The sequence below is a fragment of the Phragmites australis genome, chromosome 7 (assembly GCF_958298935.1).
Source record: "Phragmites australis chromosome 7, lpPhrAust1.1, whole genome shotgun sequence".
Taxonomy (NCBI): Eukaryota; Viridiplantae; Streptophyta; class Magnoliopsida; order Poales; family Poaceae; genus Phragmites; species Phragmites australis.
In genome coordinates this window covers 3,167,301-3,194,349 of record NC_084927.1, presented here as the reverse complement: position 1 = coordinate 3,194,349, position 27,049 = coordinate 3,167,301, and the positions used below count along the sequence as shown (strand labels likewise).

At 42.9% G+C, this 27,049-nt stretch overlaps 1 protein-coding gene across 1 annotated transcript; it reads right to left on the bottom strand.

Annotated features, from left to right (window-relative positions):
* Positions 1-22,012: 22,012 nt before the first annotated feature.
* On the bottom strand, positions 22,013-26,978 carry LOC133923882 (probable pectate lyase 8). Its single transcript, XM_062369166.1, has 7 exons — positions 26,764-26,978; positions 26,530-26,601; positions 25,479-25,562; positions 23,532-24,174; positions 23,079-23,182; positions 22,788-22,926; positions 22,013-22,702 (listed from the first exon to the last, which is right to left on the bottom strand). Exons 1-7 carry the CDS (start codon positions 26,898-26,900, stop codon positions 22,481-22,483), a joined length of 1,401 nt encoding a protein of 466 aa, XP_062225150.1. The 5' UTR covers positions 26,901-26,978; the 3' UTR covers positions 22,013-22,480.
* Positions 26,979-27,049: the final 71 nt, after the last annotated feature.

Genomic DNA, 27,049 nt, shown 5'->3' with positions numbered 1-27,049 from the left:
GTATTCGGTCAAGCAATATACGAAGTTATACCTCACTCGAATTATTTGCCTCCATGGGATTCCAAAAAAAGATCATTTCTGATTGAGGCACTCAGTTCACTTCTCATTTCGGGAGGAGCCTTCATGAAGCTATGGGAACCGAGTTCTTCCACAACATTGCTTACCACCCCCAGACTGATGGTCTAACAGAGAGGGTGAATCAGATTCTGGACGACATGCTTTGAGCTTGTGCTCTCATATATGGGAAGAAGTGGGAGATATGCTTGCCTTTTGTCGAGTTCTCATACAACAATAGCTATCAATCAAGTATTGAGATGTCCCCATTTAAAGCTCTCTATGACCGTCAATGCCGAACACCATTAAATTAGTCTGAATCCGGCAAAAGAGCTTTTCTAGGCCTGGATTTGGTCAAGGAGGCAGAAGAGCATGTTCTGACTATTTGGAAGTGTCTCCTCATGGCTCAGTCACGACAGAAGAGCTATGCGGATCGCCACCGGGGAGAACTTATGTTCGAGATTAGAGACTTTACGTATCTCAAGGTTTCTCCACTCAAAGGAGTTTGACGCTTTCAAGTCAGAGGAAAGCTAGCACCTCGATATGTGGGACCATTCTAGATTGTTGCTCAGTGTGGAGAGGTGGCCTATCAATTGGACTTGCCTTCGTCCCTCTCCACCATTCACAATGCCTTCCACGTGTCGTAATTGAAGAAATGCCTTTGAGTTCCAATAGAAGCGATCGAAGTTGTAAACTAAGAGATGCAGTCGGATCTTTCATATTGTGAGTGACCAATCCGAATCTTGGATGAAGCGAAACACAAAACTCGGCGGCATTCAATTAAGTTCATCAAAATCCAATGGAGCAATCACACCAAAGATGAAGTGACTTGGGAGCGTGAGGGTAAAATCCACTCTGAATATCCTGAACTTTTTGAGAACTTGTAAATACCGTTGTAATTTTTGCACATTGGAACGTCTTACATGTTTATATTCATCGCTATGTCGAATGGAAGTTTTGTTCCAAAGGTTTGTGCCTAAAAACCACCCAACCGGGAGAGTCATGCTCCTAGCGGTCTGACCGCTATTGGTTTGCATGTCTGACTACCAGTGTCATGTGGAACTCAAAACTCTCTATTCCCTGGGAGGTCTGATCGTCCAAGGCCCGCGGTCTGACCGTTGGTTGTTGGTCTGATCATCATCACACTGTCAGTATGACCGTAGGAGTCCAAAACTCTCTGTATAGATTTTGGTCGAACCGCTATTTCTACGGTCTAACCGAACCATGATCTGACCGAGCCTAGCTTCGGTCTGACCGCTAGCTCATGTGAAGGTTCTCCGTTGTCTTTTCGTTCCATATATGAAGGTCGACGTGATTATTTCCCCAATAGGAGAGAATTCTTTTCCATTTCATCACTAGTACTTTCTCCCTAAGTCTACCGAATCTCGGGATGAGATTCTTCTTGGGGGGAGGTTTGTCACGTCCCAAAATGCTAATTATATAATTAGGCATGCATAATCATCATCGCATGTGCTTGCACGTGTTTGTCTATCAAAATCGATAAAACATGTCTCACAAACCTTAGAGATGGTTTAGAGCACTTTGGAGAATCCCTACATGCCTTGGAGAAGGAAAAGAATAGAAGGAAATGATGAGGGGGGACTTAGGAAAAGTTTAGCAAAAGAACCCCCCCCCCCTCGTGATCTTACCGGTGTCACCTGCGATCTAACCACCAGGTGTGCTGCCACAAGGGTTGCCATGTGGATTTCCTGCGGTCTGACCGCCTGAGCTCGCGGTCTGACTGCCAATACATAGAGGCTTGGGTTAAGTGGATCGATCACTACCTTTTGCTCTCTCCCTCTCACTTTTCTCTCACTCTCCCTCTCTCCACCCGACCCTAGAGAGAGAAAGAGAGCTCTACTCGTCCTATTTGAAGGCCAGAGATCAGAGGTGGGAACTCCCACTAGCTTCCTGGAGGACTTCCCTATGTTTTCACCCCTCTTCTCCCTTACTGGAGACACGTTCATCAACCGCAAGATTCACCACCACTCCGGGAGCCGATCTGCGAATCGGAGCCTCCGCAAAGGATTCCAATCCAATAGAAAGCTTCCATAAGCTGAGGATGCTCTTAGGGTTTGAGTTACTTTTGTGGTATTCATTGCTATCTGAAGATGCTTACCCCGGCTATATAAGTACTAAATCATTGTGTCGTCATGCTGAGCCAGTCACCCAAGTGCAATCATGCGTTCTGTATAGGCACGACTAGACTTTTCTTTCTGCCAACCAAGCTAGGCATCCTGCTAGGAGAGCCAGTGAGCAACGAGAACCCAAGCATCTGTCATGTACTCGTGGGGATGTTTATCGACCCAGCCACACTACGATGGTTAGTGGGGGAGTGCACCCATTACGAGACATGTAGCACTTGGTGTGTCCCGTAGTATGGTCTGACAAGGGAAGATGATTGAAGTATCTCAGTACGATTCGCTCCTCTGCTTGTAACGGTTGTAGGCTAAGCATATCGTGTGGGTACAATATAAAACCTCTGCAGAGTGTAAATCTATTCGAATAGCTATGTCCTTGGTCATGGACATGCAAAGCAATGACCTCACTTGGTTAGACTCAGGGCGTATGTATCTTGGATGAGTGAGTATGTGGACTAGATGTTTGTGTGATAAGGTTGCTAGCTCAGCGTGCTAAGAGTTGTGTGGTACAAAAGATACACCAGACACAATGATAGAGACTGTTGTAGGGATCGGTGATGTCCTAAGAGGGGGTGAATTAGGACACTTAAACTGAATTGGCTCTAAAAGCTTCACAAAATAAACCTATATCAAATTTTACCTAAATATGCTCTAGATTTATCTAGTGTGTCTACTCTACCGCTCAAAAGAGTTTTGCAACCTATAGCCAATCCTAGAAAACTATTCTAGGAAGATAAATGTGCAAAGGTAGATTGCAAGTATGAAAATACAGAAACGTAAATAAGGTAGATAGAGCAAACTCGGCATAAGGGATTTTTATCCCGTGGTATCAATGACATAAACGCCACCCCTAGTCCACCAAAGATATGCTCCCGGTCAATACCTGGTCACGACTCTTGAGTCACCAAGCTACCAAGGCAAGACCTCAAGCCAGATGAGCCACCAAACCACCAAGGCAAGGTCTCACCACTAGCCTCTTTTCCGGTCACTTACCGTCGTGGTCACTTTGGAGCTTGAGGCATAAAGGCAAGGGTCTCCATGTCCCTGTACACGTGCCTTGCCGCCACTCCACACCAAGTCGGAGGGTCAACAAGCTTGAGCAACTCCAGCTCAAGTTGTTAGTGAGTCACAAGATTCTAAGCGCCGATGTACCACATGGTACAAGCTATAATCACTCTTTGATCCACTCTCTAGGCAGCAATCACCTAACAACACTCTCTCTAGGCCTATAAGCATTAATCACTCACTAATCTTGTTCTTAATTGCTTTGGATGATCACTTTAAGCACTTTGTTGGTTTAGATGTCTTCTCAAGTGTCTCTGTGTTTTTCTAGACTCTAGCAGTATTCCACACCTTCAAAAGACTGAGTGGAGGGGTATTTATAGCCTCAAACTCATGCGCTAGTCGTTAAACCAACAGATCAGAAAAGCTGTTAACAACAGATGATCTGGCAAGAATAGTAACACTAGATCATCCAGTGAGTACATCTTCAGAAATTAGCCGTTGGACTTCCACTCAAAGCCTCTGTGAACACCGGACACTCTGGTATATATATCATCTCCATCACCGAACTATCCGGTGAGTACATTTCAGCCATTCGAGCCTCTACAGCCTCTCTGTGAAAATTGCTCCAGTGTAAGCCTCCAGTGTACACAACACTTATCATCGGACCATCCAGTGAGGTATTCTTCGATCTTCAACTCATGCTTCTGCAAGAAATACTCCGGTGTGAAGCATCCGATGTGTACAACATAGGCAACGAACCTTCTGGTGAGTTGATCTTCGTTATTTTGTGCTTGGATTCTTCTATGTAAGAATTATTCCAGCGTGAACTTCCGATGATCACCAGACCATCTAGTGAAGCCATTTGCATTCTCATCTTTGTCAACAGTGCTCCGCTGCTTCTGCCCATTTGACATCGGACTATCCGGTGAGTACATTTTTCCTAAGACTTCTCCAATTCAACCAAACTTTGTCCCGGCTGCAGTGGCTTCTTTATATATTGGATCCATATGACCTACTAAAATATATACTTGACAAACATATTAGTCCCATTGATTGTATTGTCATTAATCACCAAAATCACAATCATGGCCTAATAGGGTCATTTTTGGTACAATCTCCCTCTTTTTGGTAATTGATGACAACACGATCATAGCAAGTGGCAAATGATAAATGATGTCAATTGTAAAGAGCACAAAGCCTTACCACATTGTTTAGATGCATGTTCTTACCACTTAGTCCTCCATTTATTATGGCTCCCTCTTTCTCTATTTCCACTATCTCCCTTGAACGATTCATGAAAGACCTTCTCCATTTGCTTGATCTTGATGCCAAATGTAGATGAGTCATCCTTTGTCACTTTGGCTTCTCACCCTTTGTGAATCTTGGCGTCTCTATGCATCTTCTTTCTCCACTAGGCATGCCTCTTGGTCGACTTGTTTCTTGCTTTGGTCGTCAAATTTCTCTTCTTTTGTCAACAATCTCAAAAAGGGCTACAAACACATGTTGATCTCGAGGAAGAGCATTAAAGCATATGGGAGAGAGCTTCATAAATCATGATTAATATGAAATGATACCGATTTAATTGATATACCAATTTTAATGATAGGAGGCATTGAAATTAATTGAAAATGACAAACAAGGATCATAAGTCATGAAACACATAATATGATTTAAACTCCTTATATATGTGTGCATACATATGATAAAAGAGAGAGATATGCACAACTAGATAATTATGTCAAGATGAAAGTTTAAGTCATATTATGCATGGAGGTAGCTTAAATATAGAAATAAATTGATAATAATACCAATGGTAAAGAGCACAAAGCCTTTAAGCATAGCATATCTCTAAGGACATGTTGATTGCTCCATGAAACTACAAAAGATGTAACATGCAACATATATTAGTCTCAAAATCACAATCCATATGATATACCCTCCTAGATATGTGCATACAAATGTTGAATACTTGTGAGAGATATGCATTAGTTTTTTATAACAATAGGGATTTATCCTATAGATTGAATCACGACACATAACAAATATCAATTATGAAATTAGTGCCATGAAAGAAACTTATAACTAATTAACCATATAGGTTACTCATAAGAAAGAGAGAAACACAAGCAACCTACCATATGAAAACCTACACTATGCATTGCAATAAATTGAAATATGCACATGCAATCCTAGACAAAGCAAATGAGCTACAATAGTTGAAAGATTATGCATCTAGTATTAGCCCTTTTACCTTTGGAAGGGAATTTGGGTATATGGTGATCATGATCGTCATCAATGCATACAATCTTATACACTTGTCTTCTTTGCTTGAACCTTCACTTCATTTTGTGAACCAAGTCTTCAAATCTCCATAGCCACCTCGGGCTTTAAGTCTTCTTTGGAACTCAAACCGATTAGAACCCTTTCATGTTGGTGATGACTTCCTTGGGCACCTAAATGGGTTGGTTCCACCTCCGATCATTTCTACCAACCATATGTGTAACCACCTTGCTATTTTTCTTCTTGTTGAGCTTATAGTGGTTGCTTTTGATCTTGTTCTTGTAGTTGGGCTTGATGTAAATGTTGGAGGTCTTGTTGGAGAGGTGCATTGCCTTCTTCTTTTCCTTGGTCTCCTTCTTTACTTGCTTGCATTAGAAGGACTTGTGCACTTCTTGATGGCATTTGAAGCATATCATGATGGATCCCTCCGTAAGTTTCTTCACTATGGTAGCATGGTTATCTTGAGGAGGTTGGATATGGTTCTTACCCTTTAATCTTGCCAAGTCTCTCTTGAGCTTCTCTACTTCTTGCTTGATCTCATCATTCTCTTATACAATGAGTTCATTAGTTGATTCTATAACAACATTCTCAATACATGTCTCATTGCAAAGGGGTGGGCTAAATAAATTAATCAAATCATCACAAGAAGTGGAAGCATCTACCTTAGGCTTGAAATTAAAGAGTGAGGTATATTACTTCAAAGAGACCTTAGTTTGAGATTCAATGCACTTAAATTTAGCCTTAAGCTTTTCATGCTCCTTGTTTAGAAAATTAAATTTTCTCACTAATTATTCATAAGTAGAAATAAAGGTAGCATGAATGTCATTGAGAGCATTGAATTTCTTAAGTTATTTAGCTTGTTTTTTTAAGGCCCTTTGTTACTCATTGATCAAATCAAAGAGTTCTTCTTGAGAGGGAGAATTCTCATCGGATGCATCATCACTTACATCGCTATCCATACCTTTAGCTATAAGGCACTTGTGAGATAACTTGCCCGATGATGACTTGCATGATGATGACCTTGAGAAAGAGTTCCTCTTAGAGGGGAGACTGATGAGTCTTTCATTACTTGAACTTAATTCTTCATCTTCACTCACCCATCTTCTCATACTTGCAAATGTTTTAGCTCTTTCTCTTGTCTTCCTCTTGCTCTTGGTCTTCTTCTCCTTCTTGATGTGATCAATTGTTTTGACCAAGTCTTTCATGATCAATCTTGACATTGATCTTCTTGATGTTCGTCTCTACTTAAGAGATGAGCTTGGCGACTTCGGGATCCATCTCTTCATCGCTCGAGGTGCTTTGCTCATCTTCATCGCTCTTTTCATCTTCATCTTCATCATCTTCGCTTGAGCTTGACTCTTGCTCTTGCCTCCTCATATTCGTCTTTATGTGTAGATATAGTGCTTGCTTACTTTTGAGAGCAAGGTTCTTGGCGTTAGACGAGGAAGAGACTTTCACCTCCATGTTCATGGTCATCTCATGGGCGGTGATCTTGCCGAGCACTTGACTTGGAGTCATTCTCTTGATGTCGTTGTTGTCGTAGATGATGGAGACTATCAACTTGTACTTTGAAAGAAGAGCTTGAAGTATTCTTCTTACCACTTGATCATCTTCAATTTGCACCAAACCTAACCCATTGATCTCATTGACAAGAATATTCAAACGTGAGTACATATCATTAGTATTTTTATGGTTAGTTGTTTGATGTTATTGAGCTTAGTAACTAGCACATGATATTTCTCATTGCACATTTCCTTTGTACCTTCATGAATTTCAATGAGAATAGTCCAAATATATATACATTGGTGAGGGAATAAATACGATTAAATGCATCAATATTTAAAGACAATAAAAGGATACTCTTCGTCAATGCATCTAATTGTCTCTCCTTGTTAGTGATGCGTTGCCTCATCCCTTCCTCGATGACTATCCAAATATATAGACCCTTGACTTGCAAATAATAACATTAGAATTTTCTAATAGAGGAAATTTATGCCATCAAAAAGTGGAGCGCTTGGGTATCCATCCCAACACCGGACATCACAACTCACCAAGCGGTGAAGCCTAATCGATTAAAATGAGACGGGGTCTCAAATGCTACTTGAATGGTGTGTCCTTGTGAAAGGTGTGAACCCTAGCTCTAATATCACTTGAAGGGATCGGTGACATCCTAAGAGGGGGGTGAATTAGGATACTTAAGACCTAATTGGCTCCAAAAGCTTTACAAGATAAATATATATCAATTTCTATCTAAAGGTACTCTAGATTTATCTAGTGTGTCTACTCTACTGCTCAAAAGAGTTTTACAACCAATAGCCAATCCTAACAAATTACTCTAGGAAAATAAATACTCAAAGATAGATTGCAAGTATGTAAATGCAGAAACGTAGATAAGATAGATAGAAGAAACTTGGCATAAGGGATTTTTATCCCGTGGTATCGATGGCATAAACATAACCCCTAGTCCACCAAGGATATGCTCCCGGTCAGTACCTAGTCACGACTCTTGAGCCATCAAGCCACCAAGGCAAGGCCTCAATCCAGATGAGCCACTAAGGCAATGTCTCACTACTAGCCTCTCTTCTGGTCACTTACCGTCGTGATCAATTCGGAGCTTGAGCCATAAAGGCAAGGATCATCACTTTAAGCACTTTAGTGGCTTGGATGTCTTCTCAAGCGCCTTCGTGTTTTTCTGAACCAGCAGCATACCACACCTTCAAAACACTGACTGGAGTGGTATTTATAGCCTCAAACTTATGCACTAGTCGTTAACCCAACGGCTCAGAAAAGCTGTTAACAACGGATGATCCGGTGAGAACAGTAGTAGTAACATCGGATCATCCAGTGAGTACATCTTCAGACAATAGCCATTGGATTTCCACTCAAAATATCTTTGAACACGGGACACTTTGGTGTATACATCATCTCCATCACCGAACTATCTAGTGAGTACATTTGAGCCATCCGAGCCTCTGTAGCCTCTCTGTGTAAATTGCTCTAGTGTACACAACACTTATCATTGCACCATCCGGTGAGATATTCTTCGATCTTCAACTCATGAAATGCTTCTGCAGGAAACACTCCGGTGTGAAGCATCCCGTGTGTACAACACAGGCACCAAACCTTCTGGTGAGTTGATCTTTGTTCTTTTGTGCTTGGATTCTTCTCTGCAAGAATTAGTCCGACATGATCCTTTGGTGATCACATGAACATCCGGTGAAGCCATCTACATTCTTCCATTTCTCAACAATGCTCCGCTGCTTCTGTCCATTTAACACCGGACCATCTAGTAAGTACATTTTTCCTAGGGCTTCTTTAATTCAACCAAACTTTGTCCTGGTTGCGGTGTCTTCTTTATGTATTACATCCATAAGATCTACTAAAATATATACTTGATAAATATGTTAGTCTCATTGACTATGTTGTCATTAATCACCAAAATCACAATCATGACCTAATATGACCATTTTTGCTACAACTGCGGAGTGAGATATAGCCCTTTCCAGGACAAAAACCCCCGGATATACCTTATTAACTTGTTTGAACTATTTCGAAGTTAACAGTAGATAATACAACTAAAATCTACATATAATTGTTTTACGCTTGAAACTAAACCATAAAGGTTTATCCCTAATATATCCTTTATGCATCTATAAACATCTTGAAATAGTATATGACTTACTAAGTATCTTTCATACTCATTCTTGTTATCATTCAAATGAGCAAGAAGATGCTGACTTCATTGAAGATGAAGGCATGGATGAAGAGTAGATTAGTAGTCGTGTTTGCACTCTAGCTGCATGTGGCTTTAGGTAGTTATTCTGTAGTGCTTTTGATAGCTGGTAGGCCAGATTTGTAATATACTGTACGATTTGAAGACCTTTTGTACTCTCTAATCTTAATACTTTTATATACGATGTATAATTATGATGTTATAATTATTATACTATATATATCAGCTATTTGATTTAGAGACTGATATATGAGACATAAAAGATCTCGAGAATATGATCTTACAAGATTGACCAGGTTCAACGTTAGTTGCCAGTTTGGCCTCATGGGCGATTGACCAATTGTGCCTCATGGGTGTCAATTGCCAATTGGGCTTTGATGTGGGAGTTAGGCTACAGAGGTTGTTATGTTGGGCTGTCGGGAGTTGGATTTGGTCACCATAGTTCACACAATACAACATATAGTTTTTTTATAAAAAATTGAATATATATTTGTACACCCGGATCTTACATGGGCCCGCCGCTGGCTGTGGGTCCTCCCAAAGTTGCAAACCGGTATCCAAAATTGTGTGCGTTGAGATGAGAACGTGTCTAATTGATGTTAATCTATCATTGGCATAACCTTGTCCCACGCACAGTCACCGATGCTGAAGCTCCTTTTGAATAATGGCTCGTCATAGCAGTGAAATATCCGCAGATGCTATCTTCTGCATGGTCCCAGAGTAATTTTTGAGTGGCTGCAATCCAAAGGAAATTTCGTATGGAAGCTGTTTTCTTTTACGAGCTGCAATCCAAAGGAAATGTTGTACGGACTGAAGGATTGAGCGAAGGAATTTTATAGGAGGCTTTCCTGCCCTGCATTCCTTTAGGAAAACAACCATATCTCTACTTAAACCATGTACCCTTTCAAGATTTCTGTGATTTTTTTTTTTTTTTTGCCTTGTGGGTTATCCAACATAACTTTTGATTATCTACGGTATTTCTGATTCTGTATGACACCCACTAGTGGCTTGCCCGCGTACCTGTGCGCGGGGCGAAAATATTTTGGTTGATAATATTTTGGTTTAGTGTTTAGCATGTATTTTATTTATGAAACGATGCTTGGCAATACGTGAAGGCTTATAGTGTGAAGTAGAAAAAATATTCGAAGATAAAAATTGTATTTTATTAAATAAAATGTGGTATGAGGGCATCGTGTTTGATTGGATTGGAGAAAAGAAGTAGGATATGTGCATGCGGGGAGTAGGAGTAGGGTTTTGAAGCAGTTTTCTATTTTTTAGTTGTGTCCTGTTTGTCTTTTTTTTTTCCCTCCCCAGCTAGGGGATCCAGGCAGAATTTGGTGGAAACGGGCTATGAGCCAAGAGGAAAGATGTTGTGGGTCCCACTGGCAGGGCTTGTTAATAGCAAGATATTTGATTTTCAATATAAATCACATTATGGCATGTCAAGAGAGAGTGGCAGCAGCACATGGAAAAGCACCCGCAAGTGTTAGCTAATTAATTAAAAAGTCACAAATATAGATACCTCTATCTATATATTTCTTCTCTGTGAAGTATTTGTGAAACACTACTCTGTATAGCAATATTATAAAGAACACTGGCACAACATGGCAAGCGTACATATCTTTTAGGCTTCGATGTAACCTTGGCTGAAGTTGCCACATTCCAATGATATTCTATTGTCATTTAGCAGTCCTAAGAACAATACAACATTAGAATATTAGAACTCCTGAAGAAAGGTCCTTATGCATACAACTATGGAAAACAGGATTCACGATCATCTTGAACCATCATATCGTTTCCAAACTAACAACCATATAGAGCAATACATTGTGGGCTCGGTCTCCCACTCTCGTGATCTATTAAGTATTGCTAGACCAGCACTAAATAAAAATTATTAGCATGAAAAGCCAGCCATGGGTAAACATTATAGAAGGCTGTGATGAGAGCATTGTTAAGCCAAAATAAAAAACCAATAAACAGAAAGTATAAATTCTAAGCTGCATCTAAGATTATGTTTCTCCACAATGTCATTGAAAATGAATTATCATTGCGAACCTAAGGAGCACCTTGCAATATAATTTGCCAAGTGAAGCATCCATGTTTTGAAACAATTAACTAAAATGTTTTAATGCTGATATGAACAATGGGCTAATAGGACCACTGGACTAATGTTGCTCAGTTTCCTGTAGGGAAATAGGAAAATGAATAGCTACTTTTGTTGTGAATTAAGGAGGCATATGTTATCCAAATTTACTTCACTTATGATGCCTTAGCTGAGACATGACCCATGAAGTTGAACGTGTCCCAAAAAAGACTATTAAACTTCATGTCTAAAGATCAAGTACAAAAGAAAATATCCACCCCACTATGAAAGCTGAAAACAAACATGTAAGGCACAACCTTAACCTACAATGACATTTAAAATTGGACTAAAAATAAGGGAACAAAAATTTTCTTGGTTCAAACAATGAATGCAAAAGAAAGTATTCCAGACAACAATTGTTTTTTTTTTTGTTAAAGCTCATATTTTGTATGTACGTGGAACCATCCATATTGAGAATATCAGGTACGCCCAAGAAACTACCAATATCTATCATGTTAGCTAAATGATATTCTGCTTCCACCTTTCTGTTCTGCTTCATTTTCAACAATCAGATATACCGGTATAAAAAAACCAATCGAATATGCCAACATTTCTTTGGGAAAAAGCCATAGAATAAAAAGTTTTAGTACCTGATGGGACCCACTGCACAATGATTCCAATTTCACAAGCAACAATGAGACTTCCCATGTGGAGAAGAAATAGTTCCACTTCACCTTCGACCATATCATTCTCCAAATATAATGCCGACATGAGGGATGGACTAATAGGAGCACAGGACCAACATTAAAATTTGATATCAGAGAATGATATGTTATCACTCAGAACCTAGATCACCAAGAAAGAAAAAGAAAAATGAAAAAGAAAACATCAGACTTGCAGGCTGTCAGCATATTAATGTATCTCTTTCTGCGTCAATATGCTTAATTGCATATAACATGTGATCTTTCAGACAACCACTGGAGGATCTAATATACTTCAAATAGATTAGCATGTATAAATAATGTATGATATGTAAAATATGTAAGGGCTATTGAGTTGAAAGCTGTTAAAATGGGTTTATCGTTGATTGCTCTTCAAGCACAAAAATTAGCATGGATTTTGAAGCTCTAGAAGTTCACCTTTTGAATTTATGAAAGTGGGGAGAAGGAGTGGTGTTTTGGAGCAAACTCACTGAATCGTTGGACAGCACAGACATGTTCCTGGAGCCTAGACACAATTCGATTGAAGGCTCTATGTTCTCTCTTTTCTCTCATATCCCTCTCGGCATTCTTACTCTGCGTTGTGCTCTCTCATTTGTTTCTCGCCAAGCACAGCAGCAACCGCTGCTCTACTCCTCCCAGTCCCAAACCTAGCGCAAATCTATCCGAGACCGCAGCAAATTCCTCCACCACTTGACGAGCCCGCTCGTCGTTCCTCCTGCTAAACCGACCTCCCCGAGCTTGTTTCTCACCATCGGTCGCGTGAGCGGGCGCGGGGCCATGGTGAGAGGAGGGCGGCACCACGCCGAAGCGACAAATTCGAGTGACGAAAGGAGAGGCAAAGGTGACAGACTTGTGTGGGGAGATGGAGGCGGTGGTCGCCACATTTGCCCACGCAACGCTGGGAAGGGTAACGCAGATCGGGGATGACGGCCGTCACAGGGTGGGAGGCAGTGGAGGTATGACCGGGAGAAGCCGAGGAGTCGACGGCCGGTTGCAGCGGGAAGGAGAAAATAACAAGCAAGTGAATCGGACGAGACAAGGCGAGGACGGCAAGACGGGTTCCGAGGTTTTCGAGCCTTCGAGACGCAGTTATTTTGGAATATTCCGAGAATCGCTCCCGGGGCAGCAGGGCCACACAATCTTGAATCGGATGAAGCGAAACGATTCGACCAACGTAGACGTCTTGGTTGGCCAGATACCCACGCTGCTTTAATATATACTGATTTACAAGTTTTTCTGTTTCTGTTTTTCTGATTGAAGTAACATTTACTAGATTCAGTAGAGTCATACTGTAGTAGGTCGAATACACCCAACATTTAGTAGAGTCTCTTTTGGCAGCACCTGATTGGAGGAACATTTTTCACCATCGAATCTGGTCTGTTCAAAGCTCAAGCAGGTTTTGTCAGTCTCTGTCCACCAAACGCCCAATGGGCCATGCATTTCTCTGACAGGATGTGGGCCCGCAGGGGAGAGGGGCCCACTTACTGCTAGTGGTGTACAGTATGGGATCCTACAACCCAATTGGTCACAAATCGACATCTCTCATATATTTCTCGTTTTTTAGCACACAAACCAAGTACGTGGTATACAGTGTTCAAACAAAAGAAGAGAGTACGTAACCTAGGAACGAACGTACTCTCTACTTGAAAAAAAATAGAAGTGAAACTCAAGTTTCTGTCGTGTTTGGAATGATATATAGAACTAAACCTTAAGAAGCTCAATTCCAGTATGATTCTGCAAAAAATTCGATAGGGCCTTAAAGATCTTTTGAGGACATAGCTAGATCAAACAATCATATGATATAAGTAAAGAGTTTAGCATGGAAAGATATGGCAGCAGCAAAAAGGTCATCCACACGTCCTGGACAAAGTACAGAGTGTATCTGTGTATGTAGTCGATCGCTAGATATATGGAGTAGATCCTTTTCAAGTAGTTCTGGACTTCACTACGGCTCCACCCAACGTGCAGCACATGATCTGTTGCACCTAGGATATCTTTGAATATCACAGGATAAACCTCTATGTGCATTACAACTCTTCCAACAATTCCCTTACAAAAGAAAAAGGGACACCTCATCCATGGGATTGTTTTTTACCTCAATATGCAGAGAAATTTATCACTTGATTTGATAAGGTATGTTTCCGCCTATATATCTTGATCGAGAAAAGACTACTAACGTTTGCGAGTGATAGTAGGCTGGTGGCAACTCAAATTGTTCAAGATACCGAAAAGTTATTTGAAGAACGTTGTAGGATCCTACAACACGTGGAATCCAACGATGTAATGGCACAAGAGCTCTTGACATTGATGGCTTGCTATAAACCCATGGTCCAAAGGTAATTGAAAACTACAGGAGAATATCAACAATGTCGTCTAAGATTCTCTCTTGCCAATGGCATGCCAATCCTACGCGCATATGGAGTGATTGATGGGTAGTTAACATTGAACCATCACATAGTTGTTTTCCACAAGCAATATATGCAAATACCGCGTGATGGATGCATTACACTCGACGCATACCTCCCACACTAATAGTGGTCATTGTATTATTCATGTCTATACAATTCGTAATATCACACTTTTAATACTGACAAAGTGGTCCATACATAACCCACATCTCATATCTTACGGGACCACAAGATACACTATAAGTTTATAGTGCTCAGATTAAGTTTACACTTACCCTTTACTTTATAATACCATAGGTAAAGAGACAAACTTAGCACTATGCTTCAAATGGTGTCATAGGTGTCATGTGAATAGCAACACTCCACATGCATGCCATGGCTGATCGATCCTGCACAATGCACAATGAGCTACCAGCCTCCATCTTCCCTTAGCCTCTTTTGGTCCGGTCCATAGCAATAAGGGGGAAGGAGGATAATGCTACACTTCCAACAATTTGTATTTACAAATTAAATGAGCCCTATAAGTCCATCTCTTACTTTTGCTTGCAAAATTGTTCATGAAACACTGTTTTCCATCACATGCTGGATCAAATAAGAGGGAGCAGCATGGTGAGGAATTGACCAGTGATGCCCTAGCTCCATAGATAGCAATGAGAGCTACTCTTGCTTTTCTAAAAGAAGGGGAAGGAGGAAGAGCAAGCAGTAGTATAAATCTTTTCAATCATAGGAGCATGGCCTGCATAATTTTATACACTAGGCACTTCTTTCTGTCTCAGTCGTCTGCAATCACTGCTGGCCTGTCTCTGTCCTTGGCTGCCCAACTTTATCTTGAATTTTTGTGTATTTGTTTGCCACCAAAGAAAGCAAGATTTTGCAATCAAGTGCTGCAAGACTGCACCATTTTATACAGGGTACGTGGATGGGCTGGATATCATGATCTTAATTATCCGAATCTTCATTTTTTTTAAAAGGAAAAATGTTCAGAAGCTGTAATACACACTAGTAAGAAGGCACAGGGACTTCTAAGGCAGTCCTAGGACTTAACCTGAGCGAGAGAGGGTGTACCAGCACAAAAATGTCATGTGCATTGCAAGTTGTTTCTACTTATGAATGATGTTATGCGTCCCTCTAGTTGCATGTTTTTCAAAGAACTAATTAACATGAATTTGAAAGTACAAATTTAGATGGTTCAAATAATGTTGTCTGTATGAAATTTAATTTGTGATAATAAATTCGGAGTATGTTGTTACACTTGCATGTTCTGGCCCATTCATTAGTAACCAAACACTCTGCAAAAATCATCATATGCGTAATTCATATACAGTAAAAAGCTATTGAAAATAAATTGTCCACAACAAATTAAATTACCAAAACAATCTGGACTCTTGTTTTGAATATGCATCAATGCATGGATACAGTTGCCTATATATGTTCAATCGCCATTCTATAAAGTCTGTATTGACAGCATTTTTTATTTATGTGTATTTATTTATGGAATTCCTCCCTGATGTAGTGGGCTTGCCGCCTGCGAAACTCTAATGGAAATACAATGTTCCAAACGGCACATCAATTTAATTACCTTTATGTCTTTAGGAACAAAGATTGACAGCAAGCTAGAAAGAGTAAATAAAGTTGGACATATGGTTGGAGATGATATGGTTCGGGTCAATGCAAAGACAAGTGTTGTTTGTTGGGGGTGTGAATAGGTCCGACCCTGATATTTCGGTGATCCAGAACGAGATTAAAAATGTGACTTCATTATTAAATATAAATCGTTCAGATCTAATTTTTTCAGTTTACTTTTGGACTGATATACACAGTATACATATACATATGGAGCCTTTAAATTTTGGGGGCCCGAGAGGATCGCACCGCTCGACCCCTTCGGACCGGCCCTGGGTGTGAAACATGGAGAGAAAAGAAGGCCTAATTGGCGTCCTGTCACGTACTGTCTTCGTGAAAAAGAAACACACACCGGTGTGGATACGAGGTTCAAAGCTGAACGTAGCAAAAGGAGTTGCCATTTTTTCAAAGATTTTATTAATGTCTCTGGACTAGGTAGCAATACGTATGCAGATCAATCCAAAATGCATCGATTTTTCTTTGGGGCCTTGTCGTATATTTCTATGGAGAACATTATAGAATGTCAGTTCATGCACTAGTAGACATAATAAGTAGCTGCCAATAAGGTATTGCCTAGATGAGTACAAGAAAATTAGATGTGGGTTTGGTGCATTATTTTACAAAGTGGTGATCTATTATGTTGCAGTGAACAGTTCTCAAGTCAAAAGCTTACCTATATCTAGTTTCTAGGCTGGCGAATGGTCATATAAATAAAGAACCGGTGATGCAGACATGGTACTTACAAATAATTTTATCAAGAGTAAATTAACCCGCCGTACGTTAGTTGCGTAGTAAAAAAATTACAACCCTTGTTTCCGTACCTTTCCGAACAAAAGTTAAGCATGATAAGACAGCAGCTTCCTAGACGAGAAAGGAGTTTCGTTTAATTGGAAAGCTCCAAATTTGTCCCCAATGAACGGTGGCTTTGGCTGTAAATTTATATTACTATAAAATGGACGGTGATCTTTATAGTACATTTTATACTATCAAAATTAATCTCTCATCTCATTTTCTTCTTTCTCCACTTCTTTCCTTCTCTACCCGTCAAATTAATTAGCATTTAATTTGGAAACCTCAATCAATATACACGCTAATTTAGAAAGCCGTGTTAATTTAGAAGCGTCTGTTACAGTAAGCCAACAAAGAAAATTAATTCTTTTTTTTATTTGGTATGTAATTGATGCATGCCCCTCTCATTAGAATTGATTCATTTGTTTTAATTGGTAGCTGCAAGATTTGTTGATTGGTCTAATTAGTACTCTCTTTCCTTCATGATATGAATATTGCTTGAAACATGTTGTCACAATAAAAAAATTACAAAATTCTAGTATAGATTGTCATAATAAGTTTTTGAGGGTGCTAAAAAAATTCCTTGTAATCCTGGCTTGATTTTTTGAACGTGAATTTGGTTAGAGTGATTGTTTGATTGAGGACCTGCCTTCACATATTTATTACGAAGTGTCTCCACATAGGTACACCTCATCTTTATTCATGTTCATTTCAACTCCACCCCCAACTTGCTCCTCATCCCGGTGCCATACTTATGGTTCTTCTAATTCTAATTCTAATGTTTCATTCATGTCAATTCAGTGCCATACATATGATTCTTTTTTATCTTATTATGCAGCACACCTAAATAATTTCATCTGTCGCTCTTGTGTCACTCAAATGGCATACTTATGATGCTTTGAGGTAGCCCCTGTGGCTCATTAGTCGATGCTATAGCCGTAGTTGCCCGTGTTGGGCCTCTAGACCACTACACGTTTTACCCTCAAGGGATTAAAGATATCACACTAAAAAAAAGAGACAGGTATATTTATTTATTTTGATAATTACAAAATTTATTCAGTTGATATATAAAAATAATTATCTCTTTTGTTAGTTGGATTACCTTCCCGCGGGTCTTCACCAGCTCAGATGATAATGATCGCAACCTACTCATAGCAGCTGGTGTCCATAACTACCTTCTCCTCGCCACCAAAGTTGTGATCGACTAGACGATGTGTGAATATAAGTGAGCACACTTCAAAGTTTTTAAGGATACCACTACCTGACATGCATAACCAAAGTTTTCCAAGTTGTCTGATCGAGATCGATAATACCTCCATTAATTTCCCAAGTTGTCTGATCGAGATCGATAATATCTCCATTACTTTCATGGGATTTGAGCGATATCCATTGATATCATCCCTCGAAGGTAATCATGTTATTTAGTTATAATATGTTATGTTTTTTATTCTATGTATTATATGAGCCTCATATGAAAAACAGAACTCTTTTTTCATAAATTAGGTATGGCATATGGGAGGATCTTATAGCGTATGATTGCCTCAAATTTGCTATCACGATATTATTAATTTCACGTGTGTAACCCGTGCGTGATTGCTAGTAAATATATGTAGAAAAAGTTCTACTAAATTAACAAAGTAATTAAGGCTGCTATTGCTAACACATGCATACATACTACTTATGCAGTAACCAAATTTTGTGACTGCTTTTACACAGTTCCATGGATGGGCACAGTAAGAAAAAATAATTGAAGATGACAATCAATCTTATATCATTTGTCTATCGAGATTGTTTAGGGAATAAAATAGTAAAAAAATCATATTGCACTTGTGCGTTCCCTTGGTATATAAGTACTAATATAACAAAAGAATGACTTCGACATATATGTATAGCAATTTATTCTGACTCTTAGGCTTGTTTGTGAAGCTCGATCCACCTAGGATCCCGATATTTTTCTAAGGACATAGCATGTGCAACGGGGGCGACAGCAAGGATGCTTACGTCACATCACAGTCATGTTGACACGTCACGTTAACCTGTTAGAAGGGTTACTGTCGCCCTTCCAGCAGATGATAGTAGTTTGTTTGTGTAATTTTTTTCAAACGGATATCTATTTTTATAATTTTTTATTTTTTAAATAAAAAAAATAAAAAAATCAATATAGGCCGCTTTGTGCGGACGCAATTCGCTTCACGCACACCTCGCCCCACTTTTGGCCCAGCTTCCAACCCCAAGTGAGCCCACGTAGATCAGCACACTGATGCACATCTCACCCGTTGATCCCATCGCCGACGAACAACTCCGGAGAGGCTCCAGCAACCAAATGTTCCAAGCGTTCCAAATATTGTTCTACTTGGGCAAAACAAGCCCTTAGCAGTTTTCAATAGTTTAGTTAAATGATAACCTTTTAAAGCAAAATCGATATAATTCATAAGCTACATGTATGTTCCACGTCAATGTAAAGTTTCGGGAACAAACTTATTGCAACTGCGAAAAGAAAAGAACAGAAATATATAGCGGAAGGCACATTATTCACTATTCGCTAAGTATTTGTCGTTTCCATATAACTCAAATGAAGTCGAGTTTGATCTTGATGTTTATTGAGATATGGAATATTTGTGCCCCTGTCACTAGTAGTTTATTTTAAAACTTTGAAAACTTTAGATTGTATTTGCAACAGTTAATAAATGTTTCAAAACTTTTGGGTTCGCCTCTTGTTGTAAATGCTTTTATAATCGGCCCGTCAGGCTTTCTCCTTCTAATTAATACAATCTGCTTCTTGAAAACAAAGTACTTGCTGCAGTTAGTGCATTTTCACCTGATATGCACCCGTGCAACTGTAGAAACAACTAGGCTAGCTCCAGTACTCTGGGCAAGAAAGAAGGAATTTCTCGAGGAATGAGTGGGTGTTCTCTGCTTGTCCATATATGCAGTGTGGTGAGAATTTTTTTCCAAAAGAGAGAAGAATTCATCGGGCCTACCTGGGCAGCGGAACAAAGCGATAGCTGGGCTTTCTGGTCTCGACGAATCTCCCAACAGAAGCGATCGAGCCGAGAACTCCCTTGAAGTCTCGTTTGCTTCATCTGACCCTTGGGCCAGCGCATATGGTGGCTGTTTTTGAGCTGAAGAATCGGCCCAGTACCCTTCTCGCTCAAATTGGGTTTACTTGCCTAAAATCTAAATTCCCGAATTGGGCTTACCTGCCCAAAGTCTGCACACTCCAATGGGCCCAAAGTTAGTCCACTGTCACGTAGGACTGTCAAAAAAAAAACTTGAACCTCACGGGCTACTCGAGTTTGACTCGTTATAGGCTTGATTCGAGATCGACTCGATCTTAACACAAGCCAAATTCGAACCTACGCCAAGGCACGCGAGCCTCACGAGCTCGAGCTTGATAAGACTCGAGTTAACACGAATTGCGAATTTTATTTGAGTTTGCCACCCTATTAAGCCTATACGGTATCTTTCCTTATGTATCTCTAAGGCTTAAGAAGATGTTGTAAGTATCGAAAGGAGTATCGAATGGGAGGGATCATCCTCAAGCATATCTAAGTGGCCATGTCATAACAACCAATCCAGACAGCAAGACCTACTTAGGTTTTTCGCAAAGTTTCTTCCGTTACCAAGCTTAGACAAGCCGAACTTTAAACCTACTCGAGCTTGACTCAAACTCCACCATCATGGTAGGCTCACTTGAACTCGGCTCGATGTTTTATTGAGCTCAAGCTTGATAGGATAAGCTCGCTCGAGCTACAACCCTACTAGCATGGGTCTCCACCCCTCAAAGAAAATAAAGGCTACATGTGAGCCTGACAGGATCTTTTATCGAAGTTTGAAACAGAAATATGAGCATTTTGGTCTTTATTCAAAGTCTGACAAGGTAACCGTGGTCAGTGACTATCGAAGTGGAAAAGGAGGAAAATGTTGTTCTTTAATTACAAGAGGACACACACGTAAACATATAGGTGCGACCTATGATGTTACAGAAGAAGTGATTTCAAACTAGCCGCGAAAGAAAAAATCTCAAGCTAAAAGTACATTGGGGTCCTAATTGTGGCTTCCTTTGCACCGTATCTGGGTCTTTCCCATCAAAAGAATAAAAAAGATGAGCTAAGAAAGGGAAAAGGTGTACCATCTCATATTATGGCAGCAGAGCCAAGGCTCGAGGAGTACCTTCCTCTCTCCGTTGCCAACTCTACGTTTGCATAAAATAGATAAGCTGAGGACTCCTTCGGAGCTTAGTCGAATTTCGGTAAATTCGAATGAAATAAAATGAAGGCCACGAAAATAGAAAGAAAGAAAGAAAGAAAAACAACAAAAAGAGTGGTATAGGAATCCTAAAAAAAATCAAGGGACCGGAAAACACATGATCGAAACGAACACCTCTTTCCGTTGCGAACATGGCTGGATCAACGGCCAGGGCAGCAATGGGAGCGGCGAGATCCACCGATCCGTCCATCTCTGGGACCCCAACACATTACTCAGCCTCCTTCCCCTTCAATTCCATTCGCGTCTTGCTCATGCCTGGCCCCGATCTGGAACTGGAAGAACCCTCCTTGGCCACTCGTCTCCTGTTGATCGTGGTGAGCTAGACCGGCCGGGACCAACAGCAACTGCATGTCTGCATCTGCATAAGGAGGCGCCCAACGTGCAGCATTCAATCCATCAGCTCAAACTGATCTGGAAGATGGCCATGCAGCAACTGGATCAGGACAAGGAACACGATGCTTGCTAGCAGTTGGAGCTCAGATTGGGAGCTGGGACCAGCTGCAACTGCATCTGCTGCAACTGCATCTGCGTTCAATCCTGCAGCACCAGTCCCGTAACCTGGGAGGATCTGCCATTTACTACCAGAGGATTCCTTGCTCCGTATGAAACTCGTACCCTGACACCAGTCTCGACCTGAAATAGTGGCATCGACATCACCAGCAAAGATCACAAAGTGCTACCAATCCAATGCAGCTTCGATGAAGAAGTGGCACTGTTCTTTCAGAACAGCCTTTGTTTCAGGACAATAGGAATACATGCTCAAATCAAACCGTGCAGATGGCACACAAAAAAAAGACACAAAACTCAGGCACAAATAGCACATTTTGCTCAGAGACAATTCAAAAACTGCACGAGTGACACTTTCTAGTCAAGAGATTAAGCCTGATTTCACTTTCACTGAAGAAGAAGATAACTATCCATTCTTATGTCTTTTGCAGGGCAACTCCATTCCAGTCCAGGCACAAAATGTAGAGCTACCAACAATCCGACTGTTTTCGACAACCAAGTATGACACGCACAGAGCACCCCTGACCTCAACATACACTTGCTGTGGGCTTGGGGGCAGTAACATTGACACAACCGAGCACACTCAGATCAGATGACTAATAATAGGAGACCGAGCGACAAACCAATCAGCAACGCTTCTCGCCTGCTCCAGGTAATGTTCACGTCAGGAGCAGGGGGAGGTTGAGCAATGGTGAATCAGGAGGACCATCAGATAACTCTTACCAAAAGTGGCCAAAACAAAGGGGAAGAGAAGAGAAGTAAAAAGCTGTAACCGCGGTGTTCCGGTAGCTTAGTTTTCTATTGTCTTTTTTCTTTTCTGTTGTCGGAGAGGCGGTGTGGGGGGATCTGTTTTCCTCTGTGGCGCGCTAGCAGGCCGCGCCTTTGCGGCACGACAGGGCGCCAGCGCCGGAGGTGATGGAGTCAACCATGGATGATGACTTGGCACCGAGGCTGGAGGCGCGTGAGTAGCTGGCTGAGGCGCCCGCGCCAGATGGGGTGAAGTAGGCGCCATTGAGCAGTAGGTCACCCTCTGATCTCCAGTTCCAGCTCTTCCAGACACTCGAAGCGGTTTCGACTCTCTTAGTAACCTGCAGTTTAGTTACACTGAAAGTTAGCAACTGAATGGTTGCTGAAGGCAAAGAATCGATGAAGCTTAATGGTTGATCAATGCACCTCCTTGGCGAAGGGGTTTGTCGGGGCAAGGTAGCGGTTGCCCTGGCTGTTGATGGTTGGCTCAGCGCTCCCGCCAATAGCATACATTTCCCAGTGGGTGTAGTCATTGTTCACCACATGGAAGTAACCATGCCTGCACCTGAAACAAGGGAAATCGACACGGTGACAAGGGTTAGCAAAATGTTATTTGAAACATGTAAAAAGAAATGAATCCGTGATCAATGCATTGCAATGGTGGACAGGAACAAGCATACAAGGTTCAGTACACTGGTGTTCAGTTCATAAATTCACCTTGGCATTCTCTGAATGAGACCTTCGCCGAAATGGTTGAAGGCTATTGTCACCTGCATCGCCTTGTCCTTCACATAGGAGTCACTGTGGCCAAGGAGCATCACCTGCATAATATCAGTTTTACCATCGGTGAGAAATCCAGCTAGGTTGTTTGCAGAAAAAACTCTGAAAGAATCTCGTTATGCACGTGAGATGCTAAAGTCAGCAATATCCACAGCATATACAACCGACAGCTTCTGGTTAGATTTGGAGGAATAGTTGGCATGCACAGAACTGATGCTAAACTACTACGCTTCTGCTGGCAGAAAACAAACAAGTCCTTGGCATATATGCGCCAAATCCAGGAGATTCCTCCAAATTCCCAATGTCTTTGGTGAAGAAAACAAAAGATCGATGGACAGGCATTATTGGAGGGTAAACAAAAACAAATGGATAGGATCTAGTAGGATGTACCTCATTGTGCTGGGTGAAGTAGTTGTTGGACACTGTGATGGCCGTGGATCCCATGATGGCATCGACCAGTCCGTCGGCGCAGTTGGAGAGCGAGCAGTGGTCCACCCAGATGTGGCTGGAGCCAAAGATGGACACGGCGTCCCCGTCGGCCATGGTGCGCCACCCGTAGTGGCTGGGCGAGCTGCGCACCATGGCGTTCCCTGTGGGCTTGCAGTCGTGGATGTGCAGTCCGTGGATGATGACGTTGGTGATGTACTGGATGGTGATGCAGGCGCCGTTGGCGATGTGCACGTTGGCGCCGCGGCCGTCGATGGTCTTGAAGCTGTTCATGATGAGCTCCTGCTTGAGCGTGATGACCATGTCGCGCTTGAAGATGATCCAGAGCGGCTCGTCCTGGATGACGGCGTAGCGGAGGGTGCCTTCGCGCGGGTTGACGGGGTCGTCGTCGCCGGGATCGGTGACCACGTAGATCTTGCCGTCGCGGCCGCCAATAGCGTTGCGGCCGAAGCCGATGCCGCAGTCGGCGAGGCGCTGGCGGTTGTTGTGCCAGTCCGGGTCGCAGCGCCAGCAGTCGTCGATCGGGTTGCCCGTCCCACACGACAGGTACCCGAGGTTCCGCCGGGCTGTGCTGTTCTTGATGGACCTGCGCAACCATTCATTCAATCCAAGCAGCAAGATTTCAGTTTTCCGACAATTCAATTCATAAAAGTTTCTACCACAACTCCACAAGCCATCAGACATGACAAATTGTACTAGCATTCGGGAATTCAGGTACAGTAATTCAGGAATTTGATGACCAATGCAGCCACACAGGACTTGACGAAGATTCACAAATATGACAGAACATTTCTTACTAACTACTGCATCTAATGCACAAGGCATGACAATTAAAGGTGTAACATTCAGGTGGAGTAGTTATTAGACGAGCAATGCAGCGACAAAACTTGATGAAGATTTACATACACAGAGAGAACTATACTATTGATCTGGGGACCAATTCGCTGCCCATGCCCAACTGTTGGATCTACCATGTCGGTCACGTCACTAATTGCTTCTTGGCGCCGAACCCAACAGCAAAACTTCTTCTTTTGTCAGTATACCACACTAGTACATTGTAGCCTCAACTGTGAATCAGCTACCGTTACCGGCCGCAGATCTTGCGGACGACAGAAGATTAGGTGGGAGAGAAAGGGGGGAGGGACGAAGGGTTGCTGGTAAGCAGAGCACCATCAATGCGCGTCGCAAATGCAGGGGCGGGCAGGCAGGCCGCCCCCACGCGAGCGAGGGGACAACGTGGTGTGTCACTCGCTGCCTGCCGCCACCACCATTGCTCGCTAGCCTCACTACGTGTGGGTGTGTCAGCCACAGTGCTGGTGGTGCGCACGGAACGAGAGGGTGTTGGGTCGCCGTAAAAGGAAACGGAGTTTAATGGCCTCCGGCACCGGCACGGCGGTGCAGCAGGGCCGGCCGCGTCGCGAGAAAGCACTGCGTGTGGGTGGTGCATGGCAGGTGGGCCCCGCTTGTGTGCTTGTGTTCCTGCTCCCACGTGGCAGGGTAAGGTGCGTGGCAGGTGGGCCCCGCTTGTGTGGTTGTGTTCGTGCTACCACGTGGCTGGGTAAAGTACACTCCTACTACTGCTACAGCTCGAACCAGATCTGCTCTCTTTGTTTTCACTTTTCTTTTTACGGTGACGCTGCGGGTGGGACCGGGGTGTCAGGCGGTGGGCAAAAAGGCTACTACTAGACACTACTGCTAGCTGAAAAGAGAGAAAAGAACTTTTTTTTACGATAGAAAAGCAATTCCTACTGGAGTAATAATGTTTCATTTGTACTGTACAATGGCTGCAGCTAAAATAAAACTGCAGTGACAAAGCACGAATTAAGCATGTAGATCTACAAGTGCCAGTGTGTGAGAGTGAAGGGAACTGAATGCAGGAAAGGGACGTACATGTGCACTTGGCTGACCACCGTTTCCGGGTCGCCCACCGCGCCGGCAACGGTCCTCGCCATCGCCCCGTCGTCGTCACCGTCCCTGCGATACAAAGCTAGCCCAGGTGAGACACCGCCGCAAGCGGGAAGCAACAGCACATGCAACCGGTAGCACCACCATTGCTTCTTTGTTTTGTTAGAGCAGCTGAAAAAGTTTGCAGCTTGTACGACAAATCTCATCAGAGAAAGGAGAAAATACACGAGATGAAGGGCGCAGTTCGTAGTACTACATGCTAGGAGCCTAGGAGCGAAAGAATTACTTGCTCCTCCAGCACGCACTAGCATTTCTTGATACGAGAAATTTGGTGGCGACCGTTCTTCATGATTCGTGCGTGCGGCACCGCTCGAGGCAACGGGATTAAACAACCACCAACCCAGGCCATCGCTTTGCGCACGCGATGGCTGTACCCAAAGCTAGCCTGAAACCGTAAGCGAATTCGAATTCTTTCTTTTTCTTTATCCTAATAAAGGTAAACCAGCTAACCAAGTGTGAGTGTCACCGGTGCATTGCTGGGTACGGGAAGCGGCAAGTCGCGAGCTTCCTCGGCCAGCTTTTGCGCGGCTTCTTCTTGTCCCCGTCCTCCCAAATCTTTTACTGCCCCCGCTTTACCGTGGCCGGTGCAGGCGCAGGACGGGGCTTTTGTGGTGGAAAATTACGAGAATACCCCTCTCTGCCATCGTAACGAACTCGGCAACAGAAATCGGAGCATGTCTGATACTGCTTTCTGATCAAAACCTGATTCCCAAATTTCCAGCACCAAAATACGAATTTCGGTGGATACCGCGCACCCAAAACCCTAAAACCAAAAATTGGGATCGAAAAAGGAAGGAGGTTTATTCGTGGAACGGAGCAGTCACCCCTCGTGTGCTGCTGCTACGGCCCGGATCTAGATCACCAGAAGGGACGGCCCAGATCGCGACCAGGAGAGGAACCGACGCGCCAGATCGCCCGGAAGCAGAGGAGGGCAGCGCGCCTGTGATTGGGGGGGGGGGGGGGGCGGAGTGCTCACCTAAGCGTCGTCGCCGCCGGCCATGAAGAGTCCCGCAGCCACCGCCTCGCCGCCGCGGCCGTACTCCGGTGCCTGGAACAGAGGCGCGCCGACGACTAGTTAGTTCAAAAATTCGAAAACGAAAACATTGGAGCAGATTGAAAAATTCGAAAAGGAAAAAAAGGCACGGCGAAACGAAAGTTGAATAGGTCGAGCTCGAACGCCGCCGAAGCACCCACTAGCAACGGCACTCACCGGAGCCCGTCGAGGAGCCGCCCGCCGGTGCCGCCCCCGAGCGCCACGCTGCCGGCGGCCAGCACGAGGACGAGGAGCAGCGCCGCCGCGAGCCCGGCGCGCCTCCTCCTCGCCGACGCAGAAGCCGCCTCCGCCATTGCCGCCGCCGCTACTCGAGCCCTTCCCTCTCCCAAAGAGCTCGTACCGCGTGCGGAGAGAGAGAGAGAAAACGGAAGCACGGCGGATCGAGGCGAGGAGGGCTTTGAGAGCCGCGCCGGTTTTATACTACTGCCCTGCGCGCCCCTCA

Excerpts from the sequence above, each read along its gene's own strand:
- LOC133923882 (XM_062369166.1), bottom strand. The coding sequence starts at position 26,900 with ATGGCGGAGGCGGCTTCTGCGTCGGCGAGGAGGAGGCGCGCCGGGCTC. Across the intron at positions 26,602-26,763 it reads CGGCTCCTCGACGGGCTCCG|GCACCGGAGTACGGCCGCGG; the intron begins GTGAGTGCCGTT and ends CCTCTGTTCCAG. Across the intron at positions 22,703-22,787 it reads CAAACCCCTTCGCCAAGGAG|GTTACTAAGAGAGTCGAAAC; the intron begins GTGCATTGATCA and ends ACTAAACTGCAG.